General features: G+C 32.7%; 1 protein-coding gene across 5 annotated transcripts in view; it reads left to right on the forward strand.

Moving 5' to 3' along the window:
* ZNF280D (zinc finger protein 280D) overlaps positions 1-21,311 on the forward strand; it is a 124,300-nt gene that overhangs the window by 40,901 nt on the left and 62,088 nt on the right. For all 5 annotated transcript variants that reach the window (XR_007133084.1, XM_047766274.1, XM_047766276.1 and 2 more), the window contains 6 exons: positions 1,716-1,886; positions 2,027-2,136; positions 9,071-9,294; positions 12,698-12,855; positions 13,928-14,028; positions 15,282-15,428. Coding sequence is in view for 4 of the 5 variants with exons in the window: in XM_047766274.1 (XP_047622230.1) it covers positions 1,716-1,886; positions 2,027-2,136; positions 9,071-9,294; positions 12,698-12,855; positions 13,928-14,028; positions 15,282-15,428 (911 nt within the window). In the remaining variant the exon portion in view is untranslated. The remainder of the gene's footprint in view (positions 1-1,715; positions 1,887-2,026; positions 2,137-9,070; positions 9,295-12,697; positions 12,856-13,927; positions 14,029-15,281; positions 15,429-21,311) is intronic.

A 21,311-nucleotide genomic window follows, 5' to 3' on the forward strand; every position in this document is an offset into this window, starting at 1 on the left:
TAACCTAAGCATCTCATAAGAATGCTAATGTGATTACATAAAATCTTCCTTCCCCAAGTAACCATAGTATAGCTATCAGTAATCATATTCTTTGAAGGGGGGGATAATTTTTTGTTATCTCAAAGGATGAAACAAAGGAGCCAACTACTGTAATACTCTTATTTTCTTAGCATATTTCCCCTTATTAAAAATTTGACAAGTGAATCGATTAGAATAATTTTCCCCTCTAAAGTAAGTTAATAATATAAGGTATTTTGTTAGTAATGATAATAGCTGTCTTTTTTTATTGAAGGCTTTCTATGTGGCAGATACTGTGTTGGGTACTTTAAATACACTATCTTATTTGATCTTAAAACAGCTTGTTAAAATAAGGTATTACAACTCTTACATTACAAAAGAAGAAAGCAGAGGCTCAAAGAAGTTAAATAAGCCAAGAATAAATAGCTAGTCAGTGATAGCCTGGATTTGAACTTATCCTGTTTGATTTAAGAGCCTGGAATATTTCTGATATATTTACTGCTTCTACTTTTAGTATGTAGTTTGGAATATTAAAATATGATATGTAGTTTTAAAATCCTTTTTATCAAGTACAATTATGTGTTATTTCCAAGGAGAACTTTTCCCCATCCTGTTACAGTCTAAATATCCCCATTTCTCTGGGTAATACTCTATTTAATAAGACTAAAATCCTTCAGCTTTAAGATGATAGTTTTCAAACTTAAAACCATTTTTAGGAATGAAGTCCCTGTAAAAACAAAATTTTATGCAAAAGTCTAATAAATAAAATGTAAAACGAGAGTCAAACACACCCACTATATTCCCTAAGAGAAGTCCATTAGTCTCTGGAAAAGATAATTCGAAAACCATTGCACTGACTCCTTCCATTTTGCGGTATTACCATTCACAATTAGTTGTTTGCACTTTGTATGTAGGAATAAATGGATAATGCAACCTAAAGCCATGAGTTGACCACCTTTCTGTTAAGTGGATGAATAATTAACTTTTTGTTAGACATTTTAAATTGTTAAATAAAAAGCTACTAAATTTTTGGATTTTTAATTTTTTTTGCAAACTCATTCACTTAAGCACCCAACATTTTTTTGGTTGACATATTTTGCTCAGTCTTCTTTTGTAATAGCTGTTTGGGTATTTCTTTCTCTCTCTCTTTTTATTTTATTTTATTATTATTATTATTATTATTATTTTTTTTTTTTTTTTTTACAGCCACACTTGCAGCATATGGAAGTTCCCAGGCTAGGGGTCAAATTGGAGCTATAGCTGCCGGCCTACCCCCACAGCCACAGCAGCGGGGATCCAAGCTGTGTTTGTGACCTACACCACAGCTCACAGCAACGCCGGATCCTTAAACCACTGAGCAAGGCCAGGGATTGAACCTGCATCCTCACAGACAATATTTTGGGTTTCTAACCTTCTGAGCCACTGCAGGAACTCCTGGATATTTATTTGAAGCCATATTTAGTATTGTCTTGCATAGAAAGTTTAATTTTATGAATTATTTGAACAGATATAGTATGTAGATGTTTGTACAATTTCTTTACATCCCCTAACTTTTGATATATCTGTTTTTATCATTTTTATTGTCATTTTTACATGATAATTATATTACCTTTAATTTAGCTCCAAAGTATTTATACTTAGTTGTAAATAATATTCTAAACTCTAAAAATATTTTCCCTCTATTTAAATCATTGTAGGTATAAATGAAAGTTCATTTTTATCGAAACGTCCTTCTACTTCTGAAGTAAACAGTGTTAATCCAAAAAAGTCTAAGCCTAGTGAAGGTGTTTCTGGAACAAATTCCTCAGCTGTACTTTCTTCAGTTAAATCTCTTTCAGTGACTTCTTCCCAGGCTATGCCATCAAAAGGTAAATATACAATGTGGCATATAAAAAAGAAATCATAGTATTTATATATGAATTATGGAAATTGTAGTACTATTAATAGTGTTTTTTAAAGATTAAAAAGTGATGTATTTTGAATCATGTATATTTTGAATTTATTTTAGGTATGAATACCTCATCAAATCAATCTAAAAATGGGACACCTTTTCCAAGAGCATGTCCAAAGTGCAACATTCATTTCAATCTTTTGGATCCTCTCAAAAATCACATGAAGGTAAAACTTTTTCAAAACTTAATTTTAAAAAGGTTTGCAAAAAAGAAAAAGAGTTCACATCGTGGCACAGCAAAAATGAATTCGACTAGGAACCATGAGGTTGCAGGTTCGATCCCTGGCCTTGCTCAGTGGGTTAAGCATCCAGTGTTGCCCTGAGCTGTGGTGTAGGTTGCAGACGTGGCTTGGATCTGGTGTTGCTGTGGTTGTGGCATAGGCCAGCAACTGTAGCTCCTAGCCTGGGAATCTCCGTATGCCATGGTTGTGGCCCTAAAAAGGAGAAAAAAAAAAAGATTTGCAAATCCTTAAAAATATTGATTTATAGTAAATAATAATTTGTTCAAATATTTGGATAAGAAATATTCTCATATTGGTATTTACATATAACTTATGTAAAAATTTATATTCATGATTGTCTTCATATAAGATTTTAAAATTCCTTCTGAATCATCAAATTTTAAAGATTAATTTCATATCCATTATAATGTATACTTATTGTAATTTTAAATGAAAACAATGCATTAATCAGAACATCTTATTTACTAGCTTATGTGCACTTAAAACTTTTTTTAAAAAGGCCTTTTATTATGTGTTTAATATTTCAAATAAGTTAATAATTTCATTTAGTTACCTTACTTTATTGTCCATGCTAAAATGTGCATGTCACACAGTGAAAATCTTAGTTTTGCATTTAATTTTCAACACTCAGATATAAACTCCAAATGGTGGAGCGTTTCATATGATATAATTGTTTTAACTTAGTCCAGAATATATTTTGTGTAATTGCTATAAATTAATTTGAGCTTTTCATTGTACAGGAAGCTCCTAAAATTAGACTTTAAAAACTTTTCAAAGTACAAATGAAATTGGAGGTTTAGGTAGTACTTCCCTTAAAATATTTTAGTAGATATTACAGTACCCTGCTGTGTCTGTATAAAGTTAGCCTTTATTCCTCCTCTGTGCCCAATATCAATGTAAGGAAGTGAGAAAGAGAAAAGCAGTGTAGATCATATGGAAAAAAGAAAGAAGGAGAAGGATGCAATGGAAAGGAAATATCAAAGGAAAAGTTCTTGCTCACCATTTCAGAGATTGATAGATCTTTATTGAAATTCAGTATTTTACCAGAAAAGTTAAAAAAAAAAAAAGGAACTTTTTAAGAATTTCAAATACAGTCTCTTTATTTACATAAAGAACTATTTTTGGTCTGTCACTGTTTCCAGCTCATAATGTGTAGTCCCTGATAATTGCACTTTTTTTATTCTTATATGAGAATTAACCTGTGCAAGTGCTTTCAGTTTTCCTGTTTATATAATATTTTGGTGAGATATCTGATGTTTTTTATGTTTTGCATTTTGGATAGAGAGAAAAAAGAAAGGGTAAATTCTTTAATTATTTGAGTAGGTAATACAGTCAGATGATAATTTAGTTTACAAAGGCATGCAAATAAAAACTCTCTTATTTACCTGGTTCCCAGTGTGACCGTCAAAGAAAATAATTTTTTTTCTTTTCTTTTTTTAAGGGCTACACCTGTGGCATATGCAAGTTCCCATGCTAGGGGTTTAATTGGAACTATAGCTGCAGGCCTATGCCACAGCCATTGTAACATTGGATTTGAGCTGCATCTACAGACCTGTGCAGCAGCTTGCAGCAATGCTGAATCCTTAATCCACCGAGTAAGGTTCAAACCCGCATCGGGTCCTTAATTCACTAGGCTCCAGAAAATAATTATTAGTTTATTTTCTGTCCTCCCTGACTTTCTTTCTGTATAAACAGGTGAAAACTTATTTCCTTTCTGTTTTGTATGTAACCTGTAGCATATTATATACACTGTACCTAAAGGGATTGGCAACTATTTTCCAAAATGTCTCTGTACTTCTAAAAAATATTATAACATTGTTTATGACTACTCATATTAGGATCAACCAAAATTTCATATAATAAACACTATGTAGCACTTTAAAAAATGATGGAATCTCTATAATGATGACATGCGGAAGGTAGCTTTAAGATATATTATTGAACTAAGCTTAGTTTAATGTGGCTAGCTTATTATATTTATTTTATCATAAAGACATCTTAGAGAATAGTCACCAACTCTAGAACAGGAAAGCATAAAATTGTGGAGACATGTTCTAGCTTATGCATTTTATGTATCAGTTAAAGTTTTAAGGTTAATTTCCATTTTGAAAAAATTTTGATTTTTAGATTATTTGTAAATGAGTTTTTTGCTTTTATTATAAGTAGATGACTATACCACAGACATGTTTTTTTAATGAAGACTACCTAAACCATAATTCAAATATGCTACAATAATAACAATTTACTTATGTGAGACCATGTGCAAAACAACTAAGCTTTTTTTTTTTTTTTTTTTTGTCTTTTCAGAACCGCATCTGTTGACACATGGAAATTCCCAGACTAGGGGCCAAAACAGAGCTGCAGCCTCTGGCCTACATCACAGCCGCAACATCGCCAGATCTGAGCTGTATCTGCGACCTACCCCACAGCTCACAGCAATGCCGGATTCCCTGACCCACTGAGTGAGGCTAGGGATTGAACCCACATGCTCATGATACTAGTTGGATTTATTTCCACTATGCCACAACAGGAAGTCCCAGACTATTAAGCTTAAAATAAATTACTCCTTTTAGTCCTTATAAAGTTCTTTGAGATAGACGTTTTTCTTATTGTCTTATTAGTCAGTTAATTGGCATAACTGGCATTCAAACCTTTAAAGATAAAAAGCTCAAATTCTCCCAAAGACTTATTTTTTTTCCTTTTGACAAGTATATGGGCTATTTAATGTTACATGAAAACTTGAAGATAGGTATGTTATTTCTTTTTTGGGGTATGGAATTTGATGTTTATTAACCAGATCTAGATTATTAAGGACATTATTTTGATATCTATATCTTCACTTTTTTTTTGTCTACTTGCTCTGTAGAAATTGAGTTGAATTGAAAAATACCACATCTCAATCCACATCTTTCAGTACCAATATTTTCTTTAGTGTATTGCATTTGTTTCAAGATTGTTGCTGTTTTTTGTGATACAGATGGATCTCTTTTACAACTGTATTGTGAATGCATTCTTTAGCATTTTTATAGAATGTCCTTTTTTGCCTTAAAGTTTAATGCCTTTTAGGCTCACAACCATTGTTTTCTTCTGGTTTCTGTTTGTCTAGCATATTCTTCATCCTTTTATTTTCAACCTTTCTGTCACTCTGCTTTAAGCACGTCTCTTGCTTTATTTAGGCAGTGTTGTGATCCTTTGTGACCCTATATGAAAATCTTTTTTGTTTCAGTAATTGAGTTAAATTTATTTTCATTGGTGTGATGGAGTTATTTGATCTTGGTTCTGTCACAATTTTTTTGCCCTCCCTCCCTTCCTCCCTCCTCTCTTCCTTCCATTGCTTTATATGTATGTAGTTTGGGTTTTTAGGGGAGTTGTATTTTTGTTCTCCTGTTTATCCTTTTCCTCCTAATTTTTTAATGTTAATATAATTCCAGTAGTCCTCTATTCCTTTGGCATTCTCTACTATTAAAATTGATTAAAGTAGCATTAAATTTCCTATTCCTAACCTCATCCTTACCTTCTTCTCTCCTACTGATTTTAATCAGTATTATCATTCTGTTTACCTTTGTACTATTCAAAACACTCATATCTCTACTTCTTTATTTGGTAGCTCTAAATTATACTCCTTGATGTGCTGGTATCATACCTGAAGCAATCTATAAACTTTCTTGACCTCATACTTACTGTCCCTTAACCCCTTCTCAGTTTTCATTTTTCCATTGTCAGAGCATGTAACATTTTCATTCAGTTTTCTTAACCTTATTTTCCTATTCGTTTTAATTCTTTTCCACAGGAAATATACTCAGTGTTCATCACCAGTCTTTTTTGTCGTGATTTCTTTGGTTATCTCTTGTTTGATTGAAATCCATCCTCTAGTAATTTCCTCAAAAATGGCCCATTTCTCTAATAATCAGGGATGTTCAGCATTTTTTCATGTGCTTGTTGGCCATCTGTATATCTTCCTTGGAGAAATGTCTATTCAGGTCTTTTGCCCATTTTTTCAATTGAGTTGTTGGCTTTTTTGCTGTTGAGTTGTATAAGTTGCTTGTATATTTTAGAGATTAAGCCCTTGTCAGTTGCATCATTTGAAAGTATGATAATGTGTGAAAAAAGAATGTACACATGTATGTTTAACTGGGTCACCATGAAGTACAGTAGAAAAAAAATTGTATTGGGGAAATAACAATTAAAAAATAAAAAATAATAAAGTACTTTCAAGAATAAAAAAAAGAAAAAAATGACACAGAACAGTGTTTTTTGAGTTTTTTCATGTTTAAAACAGTTTGACTATAGTTCATTCTTGAAAGACAGTTTAGTAGAGTTCCTGCTGTGGTGCACTGGGTTAATGAGCATTCCAGTGCAGTTGCTTGAATTGCTGCAGAGGTGTGGGATCAATCCCTGGCCCAGCGCAGTGGGTTAGGGAATCCGAGGTAGCCCCAGCTGCGGCATAGATCATATTTTTTAACTTGCTTTTTTGCCTCTTGAATATTTTCTGTAAGATATTTTGCTTTACTCTCAATTACTAAATCCACCAACCTAGTTCAGTGTACCTTGTCCATTCTTGGTTGTCCATGGTTTATCATTCATCTGTTTTATAGAGCTCTGAAACATTGTTTAAAAGATATTATGGGAGTTTTTGTTGTGGGTCAGTAGTAATGAACCCGATTGGTAACGAACCCAACTGATATCCATGAGGATGCGGGTTTCTCAGTGGGTTAAGGATCAGCATTGCTGTGAGCTGTGGCATAGGCCAGCAGCTGCAGCTCTGATTCAGTCCCCTAGCCTGGGAACTTCCATACACTGTGGGTGTAGCCCTAAAAAGACAAAAATAAATAGATGAAAAGAAGACAGTGAATGAAATTTTGTATGTTTATTTTAGAAATCTGATCCTTGTCTTAATTTTTTGTTAAAAAGTGGAAGAACAGCAACAATTGATCATCTGTTATGAGTTTCTGAGTATTTAGAGTAACTTAAACTTTTTTAGATGTGAATTAGACATTTCAGAAGAATATAAACCTTGAAGCCTACTCTGATGTAGATTACTTAGATTATTTTATAGATTTCAGAAGAGAATCAGTTCTCAAATATGACTCAGAATAAGTTCTGCAGTCTGAAAGCCAGATTTAATGTTTGAGTATGTTAAGATTATCCACATTTCTAATTAGGGATACTCATCTGTATTGTTATTTTTGTGCATTATAATTTTTTCCTCTTGATGTTTGAGATCATCCCTATGGTAAAATTGCAGATAAAGTGAGGAGTTTTGTCTATCAAAATAAGGTTACTGGTATACATCATATGTAGTAAGACACATGTATTAAATCATTTTTCTGATAGTGCTAGTGGGTTTACCATGATTCATCCTTTTCTCCATTTGTCCTTAAAGTCAAAAACAGTATTTTTTTTTTAAGAAGGAACTGAGCTTTGTAAAGTCCTCTGTAACAGTTTGACTTTCCTAACTTTAAGCTCTTAAATATTATATGTGTCTGAAGAAGAATCGAGAAACAGCAAAGCCTTTCTCATTTCTCTCTTTTTATTGTGGTTTCATTTCAACTCTATTCAGAATTGTAGACTACAGAGAATCATACTGTATGAGAGAACTAATGTACTTATTCTCATTTAGCTTATGGGTGTAGCCTTAACTCCTTAGCACAAATTATATAACTTCTTGTTAGTTCATTTTATTTAGTATTTTTTTCCCTCTTTTGGATCTGTTTTAGATTTTTTTTTAGTGTGTGTTTTTCTTTATAGGTTTCAAAATTGACAAGTGAATAAGAGCATTTGAAGGAAATGTTATAGATCTGTCTTGCATCAAAAGCCCAGCTTCCCCATATGACAGAAAGACTCACCAATAATCTAACATTTCAATATGGCAGGAGAGGAAGTAGATGCTGTTATCTAAATGGAATAGAGTTATGTTTGGATTTTCAAGCTTTTTTATGTTGCTACTAATTTACTAAATAACATGGTTAGGAAGAGTTTATCAGTTGGTTTTGTTGTAAAAGAATTACATGGGTGGCTTGTTTAAAAATACAGATATAGGGCCCTAGCTGTAGACTTTGTGGTTTATTGGTTTGAAGTGGGCCCAGGAGTTAGCATTTTGACAAGCACTTGTGATTTTCCCAATGCAGGTCTTCCTAGGATTGCCTTTTCAGTAAAACTGCTTTAGAGAAATTCTAAAATTGAAAAATATGTGCAATAAATTAGTTTTATCTTATTTAAAAAAAGCTCATATATGAAAGTACTTTACATTAGAACCAGTTTATGTGACATCTTGATTTTAATTCACGAGGATCTAAATTTTCCCTTCAAATATTTAAGCACTCAGTATTTCAAGATATAACTGATGCTTCTTTTGTTTTTTTCGCCCATACATTTTCTAACATTTTTGAGTCAAAGGAATGGCAAGTTAGCAGTGCTCAGTGTCTGCTTTCGACCAGATGCTATGAAATTTAGAATATCACTTGATAATTAAACATTCACATTCAGGCATGTAAAACAACACTTCCTTTCTGTACTCTGTAATGGCAGGGATATGAGTAATGTTTAGTTAATTTAAGTATTATTAAATATTTACATCTGGAAAGGTAAATTGTAAGGAAAAATTATTAGATCAATAGCCAAGTCCTAGTTTTAAGATTTTTCTTTTCTTTCTTTAAATTTTTTTAAAGATAATAGATGTTTACTGTTTAAATTTTTTAGAATTTGTTTACACATATTCACAAGCATTTGGTGAATATTTTTTCAGATATATCACCAAGCATAGCTTTACATAGTCTGGACTTAGTTATAAACAAAGAACCATATTTTGGTATCTAATTTTTTAAAGAGATAAATAAGGCTTCTATTTTTTCTCTTTCAGTACTGTTGTCCAGATATGATAAATAACTTTTTGGGACTGGCTAAAACAGAATTTTCAAGTACAGCAAATAAAAATAAGACTATTGATTCAGAAAAAGGAAAATTGATCATGTTAGTTAATGACTTTTACTATGGAAAACATGAAGGAGATGTCCAGGAAGAACAGAAGACTTACACAACCTTTAAATGCTTCAGTTGCTTGAAAATACTTAAAAATAATATTAGGTATGTAAACACTCATTTTTATTTTTACCTAAAAATTGGAATGGTACAGATATCAATGTTCTATCTTTATCTTCCATTTTTAATGTTATTCTAGATAGGTGATTTTAATACTTTGTACTAAGAATAAAGGCAGATTGTCCTACTGAAAAGCTTTTGACCTTTCTTGTATTTTAGAGTTGATGTTAAATGTAGTTGTATTTCTTTCTTTAAAATAACTTAAGAAATGACAAACTATTTCAAATAAAACAAAATTAACTCATTTTCCCTTTATTGTCAGTGATCTAGGAATTTTCATGAGATAATTTTCATTTTTAGCTGCCTTTGAATTTTATTTTTCTTTATATCACAGGAAGAACCACTTATGTTTTTTCAAGTTTGACCTCTTATATGCTAATCTTACTTAATGCTCAAATCTTTCAATTCATGTTTATAATTTTTAGAACATTTACGTTGCAGGAAAATGAGTCTTCTTTAGCAAAGTCTCAATTCTAAGAAACATGACTGCTTTAATTTTAAATTTTAACCACTTTAAAAATGAGAGATTTAATTTCAGTGGAATTTTGAAAATTTCATACATGTATACTTTAAATTTTAGGAGTTATACTTTGTAATGGCATGTTAGTAGCTGTCTTCCTACAAATAAATGATTTAGTAACAAAAGCAAAGTAAAAAGATATATTGATGGATATTTTTCATTGGTTATATGCTTGAATTTATAGTTGGTAAGGTTTTTCTATCATTTTATTATAAAAATTTCCAGCATTTGGCATTGTTTAATATATTTTATAATGGACTCTTGTTTAGTTATCATCTTGATTCTACCATTAACACTTAATTGTACTTGCTTTAGCATGTATCTATTCATCCTTCTTTCAAACTATTTGGGTTTCTTTCATGCATTTCAAAGTAAATTCCAGATATCAGTGTCCTTCCTTTAGATAAGGCGTGTATGTGTACAAACATATATATGTATACCTTTTTATGTTTTCCCTGATAATTATTATTTGTAATTAGCTACTTGTAGGTTACTTCTAGGCCCAGCATTTATTTTATTTTCCAGTGAGTTCTTGGGTCCAAGAAGAAACATATTAAGAAACCTTGAAATACACTGCGACAAACTCCTATAACAATTATTTTGTTTATTGTAGTGCTTTAAAGTTTAAAAAGTTCTTTTACATACATCATTTCATATGACTTTTCAGATTTATCTCCTTTTATCAGACCTTTTACAGTCAGCAGTAGCTAATGGTCCAAGTAGTTTAACAGAAGGGATATTGTACTTCGTGATAAAACACTGAAACAGTATTACAGAATCCTGTCTCCTGTTTCCAATATTTTTACAGTTTTAATAGTAAAATCACCAAAAATCATGCTGATAAATATAGTAAAATGCATAGAAATATAGTTCACCTACTTAGTTCTTTATTATGTTTAAGTATTATGTATATGATATGATGTTTCCACAGTAGGTTTTTGGATTTTCCTTTGAGATTAACACATTAATATTAAACATATGAGTTAAAAAAGTAAAAAGTTTCTTTTTTATAATTGTTTCAGAATACTAGTTACATATTTCTAGAGTATCATAATATATAGAAATTTTAAGCAAACAGCATCTTTTAACATCTGAGAGTTGAGTGTTTTTTGAAATACTGATGCTTTAGTAAATGTAACCTTAATGGAAAACAGTTGATAACCAAAGAATTGATATATATTAAATAATACTTTACCTTGACATTTAAAACTAGGAGAGTAAATATTAAATAATACTTTACCTTGAAATTTAAAACTGGGTGTTTGTAGATGATGGTAAGAAATTGATAGTTTCAGATTTCTATTCTCTGCCCTGTCAACATACTGTTTTTTGTTTTTGTTTTTTTTTTTCCTACATTGAGTGTCACCCAAAACAGATTTATTTCATTCTGTGAATGTCATTGCAGGATGTTTGCTTTTTTTGTTTCCCTCATTTCCATTTGTCAGTTTAATCAGTATTAGTTCCTGATGGGGGCCCATACAATAATTGAAGGAAAGCTTGCTAATTAAGAGATTACTTTATACAGATACATTTTAATTGTTGGAAGGTGTGAGCTGAAAGTCAGATGGCTTGTGACATTTTCTGTGTAAATATTCAGCCAAGACCAGGATTTACTATAGGTGTTTATACAGCTGGTGTTAAAACTAAAGGAAGGAGTTCCGACATGGCTCAATGGAAGTGAATCAGACTAGCATCCATGAGGACGCAGGTTCGATCCCTGCCCTCATTCAGTGGATTAAGGATCCAGCATTGCTGTAAGCTGTGGTGTAGGTCACAGATGTGGCTCAAATCTGGCATTGTTGTGGCTGTGGTGTAGGCTAGTGGCTACAGCTCTAATTTGACCCCTAGCCAGGGAACCTCCATTTGCCATGGGTGAGGCCCTAAAATGACCAAAAAAAAAAGGAAGGCTAAAAGATATTTCAGAAAGCGTACCATAACTTGTACTAAATAGTGGTGTTGTGAGAGGTGTGGAAAAGAAATAATGTTAAAATCTTTATGATAATCGCTGTCCAGATTGATGATGTCATCACGTAGTTTCAACCTTATTTTCTTTAGTGACTCAAAATGAATAATTGTTAATGGTCGACCCAGTCTAAAAATTATTTTGATTGAATAACTTTACTTTCAAATTTAGCAAAAAGCTTCAGTAAGCTTTTTAAAGTAGGTATTTCCATTTTTATTGCACTCTGCTTTTGAAGGTCACAGTTCCTGCTCATAAGAAGCCTTTTAGAGAAGCTGAAATAGCAAAATGTAAAACTGAAAAATGGACGTTGCCTACAAAGGGCAAAGTCTGTAAGTTAAAATGAACAGTCTGTGCTAACAGTAAACCGGCATCATTAAATAAGACAAAAGGTTCTTGTAATTGTAGGCATTAAAATTGCTATTACATGCATTTGGAAACTAAGACACAAGTAAAAAGACTAGTAATTTGTCTTTTAAGCAGCTGGAATCTATTGTATATCTTCACAGCCTTAAAAGATTTCTCTCATGACTCTGTGGCTGCTTTTGGTGGTAGACTTTCCTTCCTTTTAGTATTTTATTTAAAAATGTAAGTAGTATTTCTTGTATGGAAAAGAAAGTTGCTGTTTTTTTCATTAAAAATTTTTAATAAAATGAAATGATTAAGAGAGCAAATTAGGATATTTCAAATTAATGATAATTTATTTTAAAACAAAGATGAAGTGATGTTTACTTAGCTACTTAATGAAAGTGATTATTTAAAGTACACACTTTTCTAGAGGACTTTAAGCCTTTTGAGATTGTATTTTCCATAATATATGTGTAATTTTAAGATTTAGATTTAAGTACTTATTTGTGAGGTTTTTTTTTTAAATCTGAATTTTTGCACCTGTTGACAATCATTTATAGGTTTATGAACCACATGAAACATCATTTGGAACTTGAGAAGCAGAGCAGTGAAAGCTGGGAAAACCACACCACCTGCCAGCACTGTTATCGTCAGTTTCCCACACCATTTCAACTGCAGTGTCACATTGAAAGTACACACACACCCCATGAATTTTCTAGTAAGTTATAATTTCATTTAAATATTGAATATTGTTGATTTTAGTGGTATAAACTATGAGAAGACCTGAACAAGCATGTTAGAAAAATAAGAATAAGACTTTGGAATTTGAGAGCAAAATTGAAAAAGTAAAGTTTTTTTATTTTTGTTTTTGTCTTTTTAGGATTGTACCCATGGCATATGGAGGTGTACCTAGGCTAGGGGTTGAATTGGAGCTGCATCCAGTAGCCTATGCCAGAGCCATAGCAATGCGGGATCCAAGCCATGTCTGTGACCTACATCAGGGCTCACAGCAGTGCCAGATCATTAACACACTGAGCAAGGCCATGGATCGAACCCGCTTCCTCATGGATGCTTTTTGGGTTTGTTAACTGCTGAGCCACGATGGGAACTCTGAAAAAATAAAGTTTTAACCTTTATAAACTTTCAAATAAAATTAGTTACTAAAATTAAAGTCTCTCGTAAATTCATAAAGGTTAATAACCTGTGCATTTTATATATATATATATATATATATATCTTGGGGGCTAAATTAGAAGCCTAAGGTCATAGTTTTCAAATACGAAGTCATTGTCCTTCATTTAAACCTGAATAAGAAAGTAAACACAGTAGTAGTTAAAATCACAGATTTTGGAGCAAGACAGCTTGGGCTCAAATTCCAGCTCTTCCTTCTAATATGTGATCGTCATGTGATCTCAGGCAAGTCACTTAATATCTGAATAATGAGTTTAATAGAAATACCCACTTCATAATGTTTTCATGGGAGTTAAGTGAGCTAATGAGGGTACAGTGCTTAGAACTATGCTTGGTGCATAGTTAACAGCTATGGAACTGTTCACCGCTGCCACTACCATCAATTCTACCATTGTTGTTGTTGATACAGATGTACAGAATGAAATGTGTGTGTATTTTTGTTTGTTTGCTTGGAGAGGATACTTAAAAGATACTGAAGTATGATTGATATGTAACATTGTATTAAGTTTAAGGTGTATAACATAATGTTTTGATACTGTGTGTGTGTGTATATATATATCTTAAAATGGTGTAATGTCTTTTTTTCTCCCCACTTTTAGCCATTTGCAAAATATGTGAATTATCATTTGAAACAGAGCATATTCTTTTACAACATATGAAGGACAATCATAAACCTGGTGAAATGCCATATATTTGCCAGGTATACACATATTTTATTGTATATGTATTGTTTGGTTTTTTGTTATCTGTCGTTTTAGTTGTAAAATTTAAACCTGTTAGGCCAGGCGTTCGCAAATTTTTTTCTATAAAGAGCAAGATAGTAAATATTCAGGCTTTGGGGGTCATATGTTCTCTGTTGCAACTAATCAACTCTGCCATTGTAGCACAAAGGCAGCCATCAACAATAAGTAAATGAATGGGTGTCACTGGGTTTCAATAAAACTTTACTTTGGACACTAAAATTTGAATTTCATATAATTTTCGTGTGTCACGAAATATATTCTTTTATTTTTCTAATCATTTATTTATTGTTTTTTTAGGGCCGTACCCATGGCATATGGATGTTCCCAGGCTAGGGGTTGAATCGTACACCACAGCCACAGCAATACAGGATTCAAGCCACATCTGCGACCTACACCATAGCTCATAGCAATGCCAGGTCCTTAAACCCCTGAATGAGGCCAGGGATCAAACCTTCATCCTCATGGATACTAGTCAGATTAGTTTCTTGAGCCATGACTGGAACTCCTATTTTTCTAATCATTTAGATGAAATTGGTTACTAAAATTAAAATCTCTTTTGAAAATTAATTATTAGTAAGAGGTCTGCCTTTGGCATAATTCATACACTGTTATTGTGGTCAGCAGAGTTGGAACTGACCCAGAAGCCCCTGTTTGCCCACTCCTGTACTAGCAAAGAAAACCATGTTGCAGAAAGACAAACATGGACTTATCTTAACCATATATGGAAGATTGTAGGCATATAGGAAAATATGAAATGCTTTTAGTTCAGAGAACCCTACCATGTGCTTTGGGGACTAGTATTTTTCTAGAATTTGGAGGAATAGGAAAGTAAGATTAAAAATAAATTATCACTGACATAGCCTGGAGACCTTTTATAATCTAAAGGAAGATGCTGTTTTATATAACAGAAAGAATTTTATAGAACAAGGGTTGTCAAGAGTTTGAAAATTCAAGTCAAGATTGGGGATAATAAGTATCTCATAAAAAGAAGACTATCTAGTTATGTTTTGGAAGCTACCCCTAAATTTTGAAAGGTAGCTTCAGTCTCAAACATTGTCTTTTGGTGTTTGCATTAGTGGGATTCTTGGTTTTGTAGGCATCAGAGGTGAATGTAGAATGTTTTTCTTCTCAACAAATAACTTATCATTGTTACTTTCAAATTGGATATCATTATGAAATAATCAGATTAAACTGAATCTTTTTTTTATAGGTTTGCAATTATAGATCATCATCATTTTCTGATGTAGAAACTCATTTTAGGACATCCCATGAAAACACTAAGAACTTGCTGTGTCCATTTTGCCTCAAAGTTATTAAAATTGCAACACCCTATATGCATCATTATATGAAGCATCAGGTGAGATTCCTTAGTTCTTATTCATTCCTATTGTTTTAGGGGAAAGATAGATTATGTGATATAACATTAACTAGATTTGTTCTGCAAGAGAAGCATTGTTGTTCCAAATAACATAATTAATTTCCAATTAATTTGAATTACGTGTGAAACTTCTACTTCCTTTCCTTGCTTCCTTTCTGGTAAGATGTGGCTCAGACATGAAAATTCTGAAAGATAGTTAAAAATAGGAAACCTTGGATTGAAGGAAAAAAAGAGAAGAGTGGAGGAATATCCAAATAATTGGATATTTCAGAGGGTAAGAATGGGTATGGGGATGTTTTCAAAGGTAAGTATCAGGAGCAGAGGAGAAGAAGAGTTTGAACTGATAAAGGAAAGATTGAGGACTCAATCTTGTTTTCCTCTTTTTCTTCAAACTGTATTTCCATTTTTAGCACCTATATTATAAGAAGACATGTTGACATCATTGATCAGGGGTGGTTTTTTATAGCTGCCAGTGATAGAAGAAATAGTAATGACACTTATTCTTTGATTTATGGACTCTGCCAAAGAACTATATTCAGTGCATAACTTGTTTTGTGGATGACTTCTGGCAGTTCTGCTGCGTAATTTTTTGGAATGCAATATTAGTGCTTATGTACCCTTTTCTTAAGTATGATGTTATACTTACTGGTTGTTTTCCTTAAGCAATTAAATCATCCTTTGTTTGGGCTGAAAAATTTTATGAACACTGTTCCTGATCTTAAGTTCTTGAAAGAGCAACAACAGTGCCTTTTTCAAATCAAAATCAGTGGATTTGTTGAATCTGATCATAAAATCAAGTTTTGCCACCTTACTGATTAGCTCATTACATTGTCCTCTTATTGATTAAATTGGCATGTCAATTTATTCAGCATTGGTGCTCACTTTGCTTTCCATTCCAGTCATTAGATAATAATGAAACCTACTTGTGGTTTGTCATTGGGAAACATCATAAAAGTAGAATTTACAAATGAATTTGGGATCACCTATGTTGTGACTGGAATGCTACCTATCCTTGAGAAGTTCTGGCAAGATCTTTCTATTCTAGGTATCCCCAGCAATGTTCCATCAGTTGTTAATAGATGCTCACCCCTTTCAATTGCTACTGATAAATGAATTTGGTAAATGCCTAGATTTATAAAATTAAGTAGTTTATTTTTTTTAAAACAGGACTCCTCAGAGATTTCAGTATGCTAATAGACACTGTAAATCTCTCAAAGGAATATAGTATGTATTATTTCTGAGATTTATTTGGCCCTTTATTTGCACAATATCTGTTAACATTTCTTGAACAAAGTTTGGGGAACAGTATTCTTTGTACTCTGTTTCATCTTTGGCCTTTAGTATTTTGAAAGGACAATGAAGTATAAAAAAGTAGTTTCATTTCGTTATGGGGCTTTTAACATCATTTTCCCCATGTGCTTTACTAAGTTCCAGAGGGAAATGTAAATGTGGGAAGAATGATAACTATGAAAGTGAGGTATGAGCCCACTATGTGGGCTGTGTGGTTTATTATCAGTTTGTATGCCCTAAGTTTTATGTCTTCACTTGCCATGGGTGCCCAATTTTCTTTTTTATTTGTTTGGAGGATCTAGGAAGTAGAAAGCTAGCAGTTAAGAGGGAAAATCTATTCATAAGAAGGATCATCAGGCATCCTTCAAGTTATTTACAGTTTGATAATTTACAAAAGACTGGAAAATAATAGCTAGACAAAAACTTGTAATTGAGATGACATTATTAGTGCAGTATTAAATAATAGAAGTTGTTGATTCCATGGCTCCTTTTATTGTCTTAGAAGACTTTGGTTGTAGCTTTTCTTTAAGATGATATATTATTGTCTTAGGTGATTTTTAGAGCTAACAATCCGGTTTGTATGAATTTTAAGAAACAATGAAAGTGACTTTGGCTGTGTGAAATATGTTCATTAGATCTTTAATAAAAACAGTAAGCAGTTAACATGCAGCCATTTACCTTTGGCAGCAGTAAGTGCTTTACAGGTATTATCTTGTTTAATCCTCACAGTCACACTTGTACATGAGGAAACAAAGTCTTGGAGAAAGCAAGTTGCTTCGTGTCACAGAGTTAAAATCTGATTTCTGAGCCCAAGCTTTTATGGTTCTAACACAGAGTCAGATTTCATATTGGTATTATTTAGGTCTAAGGTCAGAAATTATATATAGTTAGAACTACCCTTAAGTCCTTCAGGTCTTCTAAACAATATGTAGTTTGCTTATCAAAAAGATCAACAGAGATAGTTATCTACCCTTGAAATAGACCACTGTTTCTTTGATTGAATATGTTATTTAAAATGTACTGTCTCTTTATTACCATTTGCACATTTAAATGCATACATACACAAGAGAGATGTGTAAGACTTGTATCCAACTAAGGGAATAGTAGATTGGAAATAGTAGATTAATGTAGTCTGTCACAGGCTTCTGGACAAATGTTCATTGAATGGAATGGCAGTCATTTGGAAATAGTTAAATTGAACCGGCTGTCCATATGTACTTTCTATCAGTCTCTTGCCCACTGTCCATTTATTTAACAAATATTTACCAAGTGCTTTACTAGGGTCAGGGACTGTTTTTAGGTATTACATAAACAAAGTATAGTTTGTGGCTTCTTGAATTTGGATTATAGTGGAGAAAAACAATAAATATGTGTGCCTTTTGTTTGAATTCATGCTAGTTGGTGATAAGTACTGTGGATGTGGAAGATAAGGAATGCTAAGGATTAGGGAGTTGTTGGGAGTGGAGGAATTGTTGCTGTTTTTTATATATAGTGATCAAAAAAGAGCCTCTCTGAAGGAAATAAAAGAGTAAGCCATGTGGAAATCTGGGAGAGGTAACACTATATACAGAGTGAAGTGAGCGTGTACCTAGGGCACTCACAAAACAGCAGAGAGGCCAGTTGTGGCTGAAGCAAAGTAAAGTAGTAAGAGGAAAAGTAGTAGGACATAAGGTTATAACCATAGAATGCAGGCCAGTTCATATAGAGACTTGTATGCAGAATTAGGACTTTGGAAAGCCATTAGTGTTTTAAGCATGTGAAAGATTTGCCATGTTTTAAGATCATAGGCAGCTATGGAGAGAATAGACCATAGGAAGGAAAATACATTACAGGGGAAAGATAGGAGATTATTATACTAGTAGTCAAGGTGAGTGGCTTGGGCAAGTACAGTAGCAGTGTTTGGAGGTAATAAGTAAAACTATTATGACAGTTTTTAAAGGTAGAGTGACAAGTTTTGTTAATGGGTTTTGGAAATGGGAAGTGAGAGAGAGTGATCAAGTTTTTTGTCCTAAACAACAGCAAGTATGGAATTTTCATATATTATCATATGGTGAAGAGACTGAGGAAAGAACATATTTTGGGGAGCATGAGGTAGGGAGGAAATCTAGAGTTCAGTTTTGTTCATATTGGTTTGAGATGCATATTAGACATCAAGTAGTGACGTCAGGTAGGCAGTTCAGTTGGATAGATGGTATTTAAAGCCATGAAATGATGAGGTAACCGAGGGAGTGATTATAGATAGAGAATAGTTCTGGGTACTACATTTTGGAGAACTCTTTCTCTGTCCTATTGACTTGGTATCTGTTTCTTGCCCAAGTTTTCTCTTTTTCTTCCTCTTCTTTTAGCACATATGAATGAATTAGATTAAGATGTCTGTACCTCCAATATAATCCAATGCATCCTACTTCTAAAATAGTCTCAAGATGCATCTGGAATAGTAATACAAACTTATTATATTTATATATTGCTTCGAACCTCATGAAGAATTTTATTTATGAAATGCCTGCTATGTGCCCATAACTATGTTAGGTACTTGCCAGTATATTACCTGTGTGAATTTTATAAATGACTGATTATAATTATTTTTTTCATTTTATTTACTTATTATTATAGTTGATTTACAATGTTTTATCAAGTTCTGTTGTACAACAGAGTGACCCAATCACATACATTTCTCTGTGCTGTACAGTAGGATCCCATTGTCCATCCATTCCAAGTATTAACAGTTTATATCCAAAAATACCCCCAAAATGCCCATCCATCCCACTCCCTCCTCTTTCTGCCTTGGGAACCCCCAAGTCTTCTCTTCTTGGCCATGATCTGTTTCTGTTTTTTGTTTGCTATTTTTAGATAGTATCATCTGTTCCATATTTTAGATTCCACAAACAAGTGATATCCTATGGTATTTGCCTTTTTCTTAATTTGGCAAAGTTGCAGCCTACAAAATTAATACACAGAAATGAATTGCATTTCTATGTACTAATAATGAAAGATCAGAAAGAGAAATCAGAGAAACCATCCCATTTACAATCACATCAAAAATAATAAAATACCTAGGAATAAACCTACATAAAGAGATAAAAGACCTATATTCTGAAACTATAAAATGTTGAGGAAAGAAATCAAAGATGACACAAACAGATGGAAAGGTATGCCGTGCTCTTGAATTGGAAGAATAAATGTCAAAATGATTACACTACCCAAGGCAATCTACAGATTCAGTGCAATCCCTATCAAATTACCAAAGACATTCTTCACAGAGCTAGAACAGAATATTTTAAAATTTGCTTGGAAACATAGGAGCAATGTTGGAAACATAGGAGCTTGGAAAGCAATATTGAAAAAGGAAAATGGAGGAATCAAACTTCTGACTTTAGACAATACTACAAAGCTACAGTCATCAAAACCATATGGTACTGGCACAAAAACAGAAATATAGACCAATAGAACAGAATTGAAAGCCCAGATATAAACCCAAGTACCTATGGACAACTAATCTATGACAAAGGAGGACAGAAGGTACAGTAGAAGAAAGATAGCACCTTCAATAAATGGTGCTGGGAAAACTGGAAAGCTACATGTAAAAGAATGAAAGTAGAACACTATATAACACCTTATACAAAAGTAAACTCAACATGGATTAAAGACCTAAATACAAGGCCAGACACTAAAACTCCTAGAGGAAAACATAGGCAGAACACTCTTTGACATAAATCACAGCAACATCTTGTTTGATCTACCTCTTGGAATAATGACAATAAAGATACAGTAAACCATTGGGACCTAATCAAACTCCAAAGCTTTTGCACAGCAAAAGAAACCATTAAACAAACGAAAAGACAACCCGCAGAATGGAAGAAAATCTTTGCCAACAATGGAACAGATAGGGCCTAATCTCCAAAATAAACAACTTGTGCAATTCAGCAACAAAAAAACAAACAACCCAATTGAAAAATGGGCATAAGACCTAAATAGACATTTCTCCAAAGAAGATGGATTGTATTTAATTGGAAATAGTGATGCATCTGCTAGATCATAGCTTCTTTTGTATGTGTTGTTTTTAGTTTATATATATGTATGCATATGAATAATTCTTAATGAAAGCATATAGGTAAAGAATGTAATTGCTATTTTATAGTAGAAGGAATACTAAATCAGGCCTCTGGCAATGTCACTGAATAGCTATAGGAAAGTTATTTAGATTTTTCTTGGATCCTCTTTTCCATCTGTGGAATAATAACATTATCAGGTTTGAGGAGGGATTCCGTCTAGGTGTCTCAACCAGTAAGTAGATTGGGAATAGCTGTTTTGATTTATGCTTCCGTATCCACACTGTCCAGTGTTATAGCCACTTGATGTATGTGGCTGTTTACACTTAATTAAATAAAATTTAAAATTTGGTTTATCAGTTGCATTTGGCACATTATATATGTTCAATAACCAGAGGTCTAGTTGCTACTATATTGGACATTGCAGCTCTAGAACATTCTCATCAGGAGTTGCAGAAAGTTTCATTAGATGTCACTGCTTTATACAGCCATTGTTGTAACATCTTTCTTCGAATGTGTGGTA

This window comes from Phacochoerus africanus, chromosome 2 (assembly GCF_016906955.1).
Source record: "Phacochoerus africanus isolate WHEZ1 chromosome 2, ROS_Pafr_v1, whole genome shotgun sequence".
NCBI classification, from domain to species: Eukaryota; Metazoa; Chordata; class Mammalia; order Artiodactyla; family Suidae; genus Phacochoerus; species Phacochoerus africanus.